The sequence below is a fragment of the Morone saxatilis genome, unplaced genomic scaffold, assembly GCF_004916995.1.
Source record: "Morone saxatilis isolate NCDOM2014 unplaced genomic scaffold, NCSU_SB_2.0 Contig17, whole genome shotgun sequence".
Lineage (NCBI taxonomy): Eukaryota > Metazoa > Chordata > Actinopteri > Moronidae > Morone > Morone saxatilis.
Window position 1 is genome coordinate 20678968 of NW_023339729.1, and position 12961 is coordinate 20691928.

General features: G+C 40.5%; 1 protein-coding gene across 1 annotated transcript in view; it reads right to left on the reverse strand.

Moving 5' to 3' along the window:
• nr3c2 (nuclear receptor subfamily 3, group C, member 2) overlaps window positions 1-12095 on the reverse strand; it is a 70610-nt gene extending 58515 nt beyond the window's left edge. Inside the window, exons 1-2 of the mRNA XM_035660367.1 lie at window positions 11671-12095; window positions 8224-10041 (exon numbers count right to left, since the gene is read on the reverse strand). Coding sequence (XP_035516260.1) covers window positions 8224-10022 — 1799 coding nt within the window. The 5' untranslated portion in view covers window positions 10023-10041; window positions 11671-12095. The remainder of the gene's footprint in view (window positions 1-8223; window positions 10042-11670) is intronic.
• Window positions 12096-12961: the final 866 nt, after the last annotated feature.

Below are 12961 nucleotides of genomic sequence, written 5' to 3' on the forward strand. Positions count from 1 at the left end.
TCAACAAAGTTATTAATGTTTTAAGTCAGAGTCGGCGGCGGCACTTTTCTGAATCATGGGTTCTGCTGACGTAAAAGTGTTTGTAGATGCGTGTTGTTTGTGTGTGTGTGTGTGTATCCATGTTTGTGTGTTTGCAAGAGAATGAAAGTGTTATGTAAAAGGGCCTGGAATAACCCCGCTCCCCTACCAACACACACATACACACACACAAACACACACCCTTCACTTTATTTGAGCCAACTATGCATGACCTACTTTGGGAACCTTTCAAGCTGAACAATTAACATTTTTTGTAGCTTCTTCCTTTATGGCATACTTTCCATGGAGGAACTGACAACACAAACACTGTGTTTAAATGTAAGCACTTTGGCATGAATACTTAGGCAAACTCTAATTAAACATGAATGATAAAGGCATGCCTTGTTTGCTCAGTCAAGTGTATCAGCATACAAGAGGAAGACAATAATACGCTGAGAGAGTCGAAACGGGTTCTCTCTGCATCCTCTCCACCAAAAATGAAATATAGATCTCATTGCTTTTTATAGCTCTAAATGAATAATGTCCAACCAATGAATTAGACATCTGCCTGCATTTAGCTCAACAAACAATTCTTTTTTATTTATGACAATAGTGATAGGCTCTTATGAACAGTTAATCTTTGTAATTTGTGATTTAATATGTACGTATTTCCTTGTAGTCACTCTATATTACTGATACCAGCATGTTTCTATTTGATCTCAGCATTTCATTCAGCTTCTACTCCACACAAAGCCTACCTACAGAGCTCATGACTCAGGTGATCTTTAAGACTACTTGTGGGAGATCTTCAAGACTACTTGCGTGCTAGGTAAACAAAGTACTGCCATTCAGCTACAGTATTTCACACAGCAGCACACTATAAAAATCAGGGCATTCATCACCAAACAGAAGCATGCACTATGCTTTGTTGCAGCTCTGGTATTTAGTTTCAGCCTCCTTTATGCAGTTTGTTAATGACCTCAACAACAGAAGGGAATGTCAGCGGTAGGTAATAGAGAGTAGATCTCCAACTACAGGACTGGCCTAGCGGAAATCTGGCCCTCTGTCACCAGACTTTGTTTCAGGAAGAAGTTCAAATGAGGACAAGACAAGCATTCAAATCCCAGGAGCCCTGGCCAGCAGTAACCACACTTTTATTGGGGTGTCAAGTCCGGCCTCGAATGTGTGCTGTTGTTGTTGTTGTTGGCGGCCGTGTTTCTGTGCTTGTGTGTGTGTGTGTGTGTGTGTGTGCATGGCTCTGCGTGGGAGAGGGAGAGCGGAGACTTTTAACATGGTTTCTTTACTGTGCAAAAAAAGCATCCGATCATTGTGCCACACAATATCATCTTGGTTCTTTTAAAAAGATTACAACCACTGTTGGCATTAACTCCTACACGTTAGTAGCACAAGGTAAGAAACATCCATTCATAAAGCTGGAAAACAAAGCCTGCTTTCATTATGCCATCATGGCTATACCCGTTAAGATAACAATGTTGGATATTTAGATCAGATGCGTAGCTTCTTGTTTTGCATTTAAGTGGGGTTTTTTTTTCCTCTTTTTGGTGAAAGGTAAGAAAAATCTGCCAAAAGTCTTAGCTCCTATAGTTCCAGCATGAGTAAAAACATGAATTTAATATGACTGTATTTGATGAGCATTTAACGAAGAAAGCAAGACTATCGTGGTATTTAACAGCTGCCAGCAAAACAAAATCAGCTCTAAAAGCCAAACTGGTGACAGTGGTAAGAACTTTAAAAAGCATTTACTTCCCCCTTTAAAATAGTATAGATTTTTTTGGGTGAGTGGAACAAGCTGTAAACACAACATTGACATATTATCACCTTATAAAATTGTTGTGGTTAGCTTGTTAGCATAAATTGCCTAGTTACACCTTTTTTTTAGCTCCGTTTTGGGCTCCACCAACTCCTGAGGGAAATGGCTCTTTAGTTGCTAAATGCTTCACTATGTTCACCATCTAATCGCTAACTTTGGTGGTTACCAGGTATTGTGCTGTTGTTTTATCAGAGCTTTGTTGCTGGAACAGCTGCCTGCTATGTTGGATATTAGGATGAGAAGAGTTTGTGGATCAAAAAACCAAAACATGCACATTGACAATAAAATACTGGAGAAGTGCAGTACAACACGGTCTTAGTGGTCTTTGGTGGCACTAGAAGGCTGAAATAAAAACACAAGTTGGTGAGCTTGATATGCTCAGAGCTTCTGTATATGTCCTTGGTAAATGTAAGAGAATTTATATGTGTATTATCATATTCTTTGGTTGATAAAGAAATTTCCACCAAGCCTTTTAATCCTTCACAGTGCATACACACAACCGCGTTCCACAATCACACAATGTAGTTTTTATAAAAGTGTGGTTTACAAATATTGAAAATGTTTCACAAAACAATGTTTTAAATGACTGCCCAAGTTTTTAATATCTGTGTAGTCCAGGTTGAATTACCTTTGATAATTGATAATGACTTCTCTAAGACTTCTTCAATTTCACCTTGAGTTGTAAGTGTTTCTTGACTAATTTGCATGATTTCCTGCCAAAATTGGCTGCCCTTCATACATCATAATCCAGTCACTGAGATATGAGTCCCATCAATGATTCTGACCAAACAGAAAGTCCACAATATCAATTAATTTCGAATTGGGCAACAAAGCCCAGCAAAAATTAAGTAAACTGCATCCCAGTATGAGGCTATGAAACAGCGTTAATGTTATGATAGCATTAAGCTATGTCTCTGCAGGAGCAGTGTGAAGATATTTCTAATATGGAAATTCAACCACAAATATCATCTCTGCACAGTCTTAACAATCTAAAGTGGTTTACTAACTCCCTACTTCATGCAGCCATTTAACCCTTTACATAAAAAAAGTCCTAAGCACCATTTAATTCATTCTCTTTAACAGTAATAGGTTTTCATCTCGCAAGGTCTAAAATGCTACACAAGGAGCTTTTATCTTTAGGCATTCATTTTTAAGGATACATTCTTATTCAAGAACAGCAGACAGCAGAATTTCACCAACTATTACTACTAATACTGCCTCACCACTCTCCTCTACACAGCCTCCAATCCACCCACACTAATGACTGATTGGCTGCCCAGAAGATAGAAAAGAACTGGATCCTTGTGGGCTTCATGTATTAAAATTTTTTTTCATTCAGGTGTTTTATACATTTTGATTTTTCCAGTACATGTTCATCTGTTTTTTTTCCCACGCATAGATATGTATCCCAATTCACAATTCAACTATTTGTATTTTCTTAAGAAAGAGGCTCAATTTAAGGGAGTCGAGTGGTTTAGGTGCTTCACGGCTGTCCTTGGACATGACAAATCCTATTAAGCTAAAAATGTATTTTCAATGCTCAATCAGTAAGTTTGTCAAGTAGTCAAATCAGTCAAGGAGTTTTCTTGCGTCGTGACCTGATTCACAGTATGAAATTCTACGGGTAGTCTGTTTTTGTTCTTGAGCTTGATGTGAAAACATGGCTAATTTCTGCTTGGGGGAACAGGATGATTTTCATCACTCACTGGAGTTTGAACTGCCAAAGAGCCCTGTACATGGACAGTGATTTATTCATGTCATTCATGTATTCATATAACATGAAAAGTGTTTCACCTCGATCATTTTAACCTTGTTCAAGCGTGTACAGGAGTAAAGTCTTTACCTGTCTTTCCATGACCTTTACAAACTTCTACTATATGTGGTGCCAAATCCCGTAACTAATACAATATTTGACATCGATTTTAACCAGTCATTCCAATTACATTTTCTTAATCTAACATAACTGTACTGCAGGGTATTTCTACATTGTTAAGATGCACTGTATATATTATTTTATTGTAAATGACTGATGGCTGTGATCAACTATTCAGAGCATCCTTCAGCGGGCAATCAATTACCATACAGGGTTTCACTCACACTGAAAAACATGACCTTTTCACCCAATGTCCTCTCAAACCACCACACAGTCTGGATTAATCATAAAATGCCTTTTTCAAACACATATTGATGAATGAAAAAAACAAATGAATATATCTTTTCTTTTTGAAATGAAGTCACAGCTCTGCAGTAAGAATTGAAAGAATGTACTATATAGTCTACACAGAGCACATGATGACTTTAACCCTCAACTGGTCTGAACTCAACCCTTCACTGCATTATTTTTATCAATGTACATGCTGCTAGTCACATATATTAAGTAACTAGAGAAATTGATTTACTATGTTTTTTTATTTGAATAATTACATTCTCTTGCTTTAGAGTGCATGACATGACTCGTACTCTGTGATCTCCGTCTGCACTTGAGATATCATAATGATTGTACAGACTCAAAAAAGTAAGCTAAAGTAGGTTTTCATGTTTTTCTAAAGCTATTTGACATTCCTTCAATTTTATTGAATCAGTTAAGTTACAGAATAAAAAAAAGAAGGACACCAATAAAAAACCATGAACCTGTTACTTGGAGTGTGCTGGCATATGTGCTTTATATCAAATTTAGCACAATTAAATGATTGTATTCTTTTCTTTCTTTAATTACTACTGTATACTGATTGTTTTACAGATGACACACGAGAATGCACATAATGAATACACTTGCATGCAATATAAGACAACATCTTTGCCAGATTAGTATGTCTGCTGTGTAGACAGCTGAGACCGGCAGCCATTCCCCAACACCCTCACCTGTAACATCCTTTTCACAACCCAAACAAGCAGCTGCCCGCTTTATAGTCAGGAACCCATAATGCACTGGGAGCCCCTGTGCATGCCTGGTGTTGGGATTTAATTGGATATTAGTATCCAGCAGTGTCTGAATTAATCAAATCATTTCCATCCATTAATTTAGTGGAGGAACATACAATTAAAACCTTATTAGTGTGCTCTCAAGAGTATGCCTTTTCATCCCTCTGCAGAACATTGAGAGTTGGCCAGAGTCCAGTGCAAAGCATTCTCCACGCTTGAAACTGGTGCTTCCTCGTGATGGGCACTCTGTTGATCTACAGCAACTGGCTACAAGCTTAAAGCAAGGGAGATGTCAGCCTATAGTAAGGTGCTAAAGGGCTGTAGGAAAGGCTAAAAATTCTTAATGAGAGCTTATCTAAATGGAAAAAAAACATTGTTGGCTTCTATTTTGAGTCTTCATCATTTGTCAGATTATGAAATTATCAGGTCAGAGGGCTGACAAGTTTTAGAGTAATTCTATTTGGTGAAATATTACTGCAAAAACCAGCATAAAAATGCCCTAAATAGGGTGAAAAGAGATTTGGAGATTTAGGCAGGGAGCAAACATAATCCAGCACACTAATGTAGGTCATTTTATAATAATTTTAATATTTATATATTTCATATAAAGAAGATTTCTTTCTTAGTGGACTTTAAACTATAGCGCACAGCTTTTAAAATATTCTTCAAGAGAATGGATACAGGAATTTAACTTAATGGTTATTAAAAAAAATTAAGAAAGAAAATGTTAGCATTTAAACCTCAAATCATGTACAATGCACCATTCTGGCCACACAGTTTTTCATAAGCATTAAGTTTAAATCAAACACCACATGAATACAACAATTCTGGTTAGTGCAACTCATTTTTTTCCTTCCTCCTCTCTTGTGAATCTGAGTTAAAATGTTTTTTGCACAAAGTAATCCAGACTGCTCAGATGAGCAGCCATTTTTAATTAAAACCATTTACAGAGGAAACCAAAGTGAGAAAAAAAAGAGCCAAGGGATTTTACACTCTGTCATCCAAGGCTTCAGCGGATCAAAGAGTTTTAGTTGTGCTTTTTAATGGTTACGTAACATTTTTGCCTATGAAATATTGGGCCCGGGTGCCATATAGTCAGTCCAAGGCTCGACAGTAGACTTCCTGCAGTGCACTTTGAGATTTCAGGCAGGATACAATAAGCCTATGTTTATGTCTAAGTATAGCTGTCAATCAATACAATACTACTGGTGTAAGAGGACACTAAAAGTAGGCAGCACCCTCTGAAAAATGTTAGTTTCTTGCGTTTAACTACGATATATTTGCATGTGTATGTGTGTGTGTGTGTGTGTGTGTGTGTACACATTAATTGTATGTATATATGTATATGTCTGTTTGTGTCTGTCTGCGTCCCTGCCTGCCTGGCTGGCTGCCATGTGGCCCACCTCTTACTGTCATCCTGTCTGACATTAGGGCTAAGCTGGATCTCATTAGGACCAAGGTGGCAGTGATCCCGTCAACATCGCTTTGCCTCCTGCCATATGGGTCGCATCCAAGGTAACGGGGCTGTATCAGTCTCCTCAGAGCTGCAAGCCTTGTTATGGCACACAGAGACGGAGTATCTACTCTCTAGACGATCGTGTACTGTACAAATAAAGCTGAATAAACACGTCAAACAGAGAAGACATGAAAAATACTCATGATGAGATAAGATAAGACAGACACACATGTACAGTGTGCTTACTATACATGTTTGCCATAAGAAATACAAATAATATCACAAAGATCAATCACGCTAATGTTGTGTTTTATAAGCTATGAATTAGAAAAACTATTTAAGATTTGATGTGGTTATCAGCGAAGCTTGTTATTAAATATATTTCAGTGTGATGAAATCACACCACACATCTTACAGTGAAAGGTGACAGTAAAAGGTTTTTTTAATATCTTGTTGTACAATAAAGGTATGATAAATACAGGAAAGCATCAACTGTCATCATCGGAAATGTTTTTCATTCCATTTGTAAACTACAATTAATCTGTTGACAGCTGAGGACCTTCGTGAATATACAGCGAGGGCAGAAACACTGATAAACCGACTTTTTCCTAGTCCCTTCCTCCAAATTTGTCCCTGCAATCTAAACAAAAATAGAAAATGAAAATAGACAACTGAAAATGGTAGAGCAATCAGTGAGATCTGCAAAGTTGGTTTGTACAAATTCAATCAGGAAAACTTTTTATCTAATAAATCTCCATTTTGAGATTCTGTGTAACATCACTGCCCAAAGTCAGCCTGGAATTGTCATGGTAAAGCCACAGTCGAACGCAGCGGACATCAGCGTACGCCAACAACCCAGCAGAAGCTCAAATACTGTACTTCTCTTACATCAAACGTCTGGCTTTCTAGCCGTGCAAGTAAACAGGAAGTCATTTATGACTTTATTTTGTGCTTCTTTGCACCAGCTCATAAAAACTGAATTTATCCCATCGATAAATAGATGATAGCAATGTATTTTACAAAAACACCAATGGACAGTAAATGCTATTAAAATACATAAAAATCATATCATGCTCATGTATTTCCCAGATACAGGGCCACTAACCTTTCCTCTGATTTACTGTAAACAAACTCCAGCATGTCTCTCTGTTGCGTGTATACATACTTCTGTATTTTTAACAATGTTACCATGTGTTTCATGGTATCTAGATTATGGCTTTGATATTCACTGTTATTAATCCTGTTGATGATAATTTACTTCCCTCAGCGTCACATGTAACTAGAACACCAGAATACACTGGAAGCAAAACAACTGTGTCAAAGTTGCACTTTGCCAGATTGGCGGCTATTATAGATTTTTTCCCTTTGGCCTGTTTGTTTTGTTTCAGCCCCCACCCTCACAAAAGCCACTGTTTATTTCATCAGTTTGGCAAAAGCATGTGATCAATCATTCATAATTTATTATGCTGCCAATGGCCTAGGGCCCATAAAAACAGATATTTGCATTACACAAGGTCTTAGTTGGACCTCTCGATAACAGACCAATAAATTTTGTTGTTGTACATACACACTAGCCCCTGATAAGAGGTAAACTTTCCCTCTGTGTTACAGTAGAACACAGGGCAGTGCTAGCAGAGATGCTTTTGTGATCACATGCTACTATAACAATGACCTGGACCCCGTCCTTCAAATCCTGTTTCCCCAGCCAGCATCCCACTGCCTTTCCCAAGCCCTGCTGTTGTTATTATTTTTGCACTATTCAAAGCAAACGCCCTAAATCCCTTGTGCAATATGAGTCTGACTGAAAAAAACTGGCCCTTATATATGATCCTCTAAATAGGCATGCTATTATACAGGTATACTGACAAAATAATTTAGGAAAAATTAAAACTGCTTCTCTCTGTAAAGCTAAACCGGAATATTTATCAAAACTTAGCTAAGCCAGAGAACTGACGGAGATACGCTGAAAGGCACTAGACATGTTCATTCTCCTTACCTGTCCGTGATGCAGTTCTGACCCGGGTATCCCTCACCTCTGGCTGACAGTGACCCCTGTGACATGCCTGGCCGAGATTTCCAGGACTCCATTAATGCAGTTACGGGTGAAATTAGATTCAACAAAGGGTTGGACTGGTCCCTCACATCATGCCGTGTGAAAGACATTGTTCCTTGAGCTCCAATCTGGTAATGGAATGAATGTCCACCGGAATTAACTCCAACAATGGCCGATGTGGGCATGCTGTTATTCTCTTGGTAATAGCTGCCATCATTGGTCTCCTGCTTAACCCCTTTAGACAGGACATTGTTGGAGAACACATCGGACTCATAGTTCCCATTCATAGAGGAGACAGGGGGTCCTAAGATACCAGAAAGACTGTATTCATCAATATTATTCCTCAGAGACAAATAGGTGGTCTCAGATGCAGGAAAGAGACCAAGAGATGGTGACTGATCACCGTAGGGCTGAGGGTTCATACATCCCTCATTTTTGTTTGGCTCACTCTTAATCTGTGTGATAAAAGGTGTGCTACTCGCATTACATTTGGAGCTGCCCAAACACATGCTCCTGAAGTCAGTTCCAGGCTCATTCTTAATGTACTTGACCATGCCCATCTGGTCTAAGCCGACATTGAACACCTCCCCGTCTACCATCTCTACTTTTGGGAATTCAAAGTTCTTGAAGTCTGTGTCTCTGGTCAGACCTGCTGCTTCTGGGCTGTTGGTGTCATTCTGCACCAAACCCAGTCCGCCAGCAGGACTGGACACAGGGAACCCACCTGAGGAGGGGTTCTGTGGGCTGCTGACTGCCATGGTTCCCCCTGTGGCCGGACTGGAGAGAGAGGGCCTTACTGTGTTGCAGTTGTTGGCAGTGCTGGTGCAGCCACCACCTGTAGGGCTCGAGACCGATGACCTAATATTACAGGTAGTGCTGCAGGACGGAGGCGATCTCACACTACTCATACTCTGGGGGCTGGACATGGGGGACCTCATGACATTGAGCGGGCTGGTGAGTGGTGGTGAGCCCACTGTGCTGGACTCTATAGGGCTACATGTGGCTGAATTCCTGCGCTTGATGTTGGCCAGAGTTGCAGCACAAGACGTCTGGCTGACAGGACTACTGACGGAGGAGCACGCTGGTCCAAAGCACGTAGGAGGACTGGTGGTTGATGACACCATATTGTTGCTGCCCCCGGGGCTAGAGATGGAGCTGGAGGTCTGGGGACTGCAGGACAGAGATGAAACCAGCATTGAAGCTGAGCTAACTGGGGTCCCAGCGGTGCATTCTCTGGGAGTGGTGCTGGGCTGCTGGAAACCAAATGGCTTTAACTTGGGGCTCTTTGTGGAACCACACTGGGTCTCCTCCACAGACCGCCCACACACTGGATACATCTTCCCAGGGCTGGTACTGCCCCCATGCTGGCTAAAGGCAAAGTCTGCCTCCCTGGCAGCATTCATATACAAGCCCATAGACTCAGCCACAGTCTTGGAAAGCTCCTTGGAGTCCATTTCCTGCTTATGACCATGGAGAGAGTTGTTGAAGTGTGGGAGAACAAATGGCTGGTTCTGGCTGAGCCGAAGCATTGGCTGCTCCTGCTTCTTTGTATTGTTGTCTTTGCAGTCAGTGGCCGGGCTTCCAGCAGGGCAGCTAACATTGACTATGTCCATCAGGATATCGCTGTTGGTCAGACTTGAATCCTCTGTACTGCAGCAATGCTCCATGGTGCTCGGGACCTGCGACCATCTGTTCTCTGTATCGCTTCCATCAAAGAAACTTTGGTATCTTTTGGTCTCCATTGCTGGCTCATTGATTCACCTGGTAAATGAGGGAAAGAAAAGAAAGAAAATAATGAGAAAAATTCAAGTCACACAATTCAAATTCACCTGCCATAGTTGAGTGGCAGGTGTATTAATGGTATTTACCTTCAGGCAGAGATTAAAAGTCTCATATGCGACCAAAGTATATATTAATAATTATGCTAATGAATCCTAAATATGTAGTATAAATATATAGTAGTCTTTCTGGTTTTAGATAGATGACAAAGCAGTTCCGCTTCAGTGGATAAAAACCTAATGAGGCATAAAAGGTAGGGCAATAGGAAAAAAAGGGCTGAGTGAGGATGTGACACACAACAGATTTCACTTATTTTAATATTATAATAACTTATTTTTAAAGAATACCAAGACTCAAACATGAATTACGATTTGTTAACAATATGTTAAATCGGGGAAGAAAAAAAAACTCCAAAGCAAGTCTGTACAGTATTTCTTCTCTCTCACAGATAAAGCTCCTTATCGGCTGCACTACAGGAGATGTACAGTCTGATAACTTGGGGAAAAAAAACTGCATCGCAAGGGTTAACGTAGCTACGTGACGTCGTCTGGGCTTTTGGTTTAAATTCCCACCTCTGCTGCGCTCCTATTGGACAGCTCAGCCAGAAATCCACCAGCTTTATGAGGCCATTCACCGATTGGTCCGAAAGCTGTCACTCAATAGTTATTGCTCTTGCAGTCACAACATAGCTGCGACATAACTTGAAATGTTGCTTCAGCGGCCAGAGCAGCCCCGTCATGTGCAAAAGCAACAAAAAAAAAACAACACATGCAATGATAAGACACTTCATGTATCAGATTGCAATGAGAACGCCTTGCTTTCACTGTTTGCTTTAAGGTCTGAATATATATATACGTTGCATGCTTTGGTTCACTCTTTGAAGGGCTCACAGCTGTGGAGTAGCTACGTTAAAGTTATTCAGGCTGCCTGCAAAATATCCCATGCACATTTTGTGCAGATCCTTACGCGTAAAGATTCAAATAAAGAGAAGACAGCTTGTTAATTCCTCCTTCTCGCTCCTGCCGTGATTGCCCTGCCTCTGTGGGGCATGCAACTCTCTGCATATCTCTCCATTTTGCGTTTGCGCAGAATATATACTTAAAAGATTCTTTTTTTTCTTTTTCTTTTTTTGGCCATGCTGATGCTGTTGCTGTTGAAGTTACTGTTTAGGTGTGTGAAAGTCGTCTCATTGACGGCTTTTTGAATGACAAGAGCGACTAAGTGCAGAAGGAAGAAAATATGAATGATTTAACTCACATTTTTATTGAGAATGTCTACTTCACTAGATATTTCTCAGCCCCTCTTGACAGGTGCGTACAGATGTACAAAAACGAGGCTTCTATTAATTCTACTGAAAATGACTGTGGCTATTTTTGTTTGTACACAAAGTACATAAACTTCTTGGCGACTTTTTTTTTTATTATGGACCGAGACACAGGGCTAACGGTCCCGGTTGAAAGTTATTAAATTTTCTCTCCCACAGCAAACGAACCGGGGGATGCAAGCAGTCATCCCGGACTGAAGAGCGAGGAGTTTGCTTTCATTATCATCTGAGACCCCCAGCGCGAAATTAAAACGTACAGTCAAACACTGAGCTCTGTCCGTCCTTACCTTAATTACGACATTCAGAGTTGTCAGGTGGCCGTGTTGCTGGGCAGCGATAATCCAAGAGGACCAAAAAAAAAAAGAGAAAAAAAGACACGCAAAAGCAAAGTCAATAAATATCAACAAATGTGTCCTGTCTACTCTTGCCAATACATAGTTTTCAGTTTGACAGCTAGACACACTGGAGAAGTCTACTGCGTATTATCACTATAATCCTCAACAGCGAACGGCTGCTCCTGACAGGACGAACGACAGCGGCGGGTCGGACGACAGCGGCGGATGATCTCACATTATGGCCGCAATTTTGCAGATTACCGATTCGCGGGGCCCCCCCGGATAAAAAGAGTATTAAAAAACAAACGAAGGAGTCGGTCGGACTTGAAGTCAGAGCGACGTCATTCTATGCACATGGACCCTCCTACTGCAACGAGTGCAACACAAACTCCGAGGAGGGGGAGGAGGAGGAGGAGGAGGAAGGGAGGAGGAGGAGGAGGGGAGGCAGAGCGGAGAGAGGGGAGGGGCTCAGCGCAGGTAGACAGAGTCGCCTGGAAATAGGGCACCGTGCTCGGTGCGGTGTTGTTTGAAATGAACTCTCGGGATAACAGTGTGAAGCAGCCTTTTCTTTTCACATTTTATTTAATTAGCTACAATGTTCCTGCAAGTTTGTTTGTTCGTGTCTCTGTTGCTGTGAACAGCCCATCTCCCTTCTTCCCTCTGTCTTTATAATTTTTTTTTTTTTTGTTTAAACATCTTTTTCTAGTGCCACCTCTCTAAAGGTTTGCTTGTGCGCGTTCACGCACGCGCACGCGCACGGACAATTTAGATAAGGAGTAGATAGAGCAACGAGCCTTTCCCAGCCTCTGTTTACAGTTAACATGGATCTTTAAAAAAAAAAAAAAAACTCTGCAAATATTAAGCGAGGAGTCATTCTGCTGTAAGAGTGAAATCAAGTCAGGCTGTTGCCCTGTAACACCATAACGGCTGCTTCCACTAGGTGGAGCAATATTTCTATTGCTGTTTGAAATGCAACTCTATTGAGTGGTCAAGATGTCACCTACTTCACTACATGTCAGACTATGGTAGAGGAAAAACCTTCATTTTCATGCCTCAAATAAGAAAACTGAAATAAACCTCAGACTTCTTGAGTTCAAAACAGAATTTAAATCTAGTTCAACTTGATTTTTTCCCCTTTTGGTCGGCCAAACTTAACATTTTAGTTGTCAACCCCCATCATAAATAAACTGATATGTAGAGAAATGTGTAAGAAAAGTGGAAGTGGAATATTGTTTAAAAAACT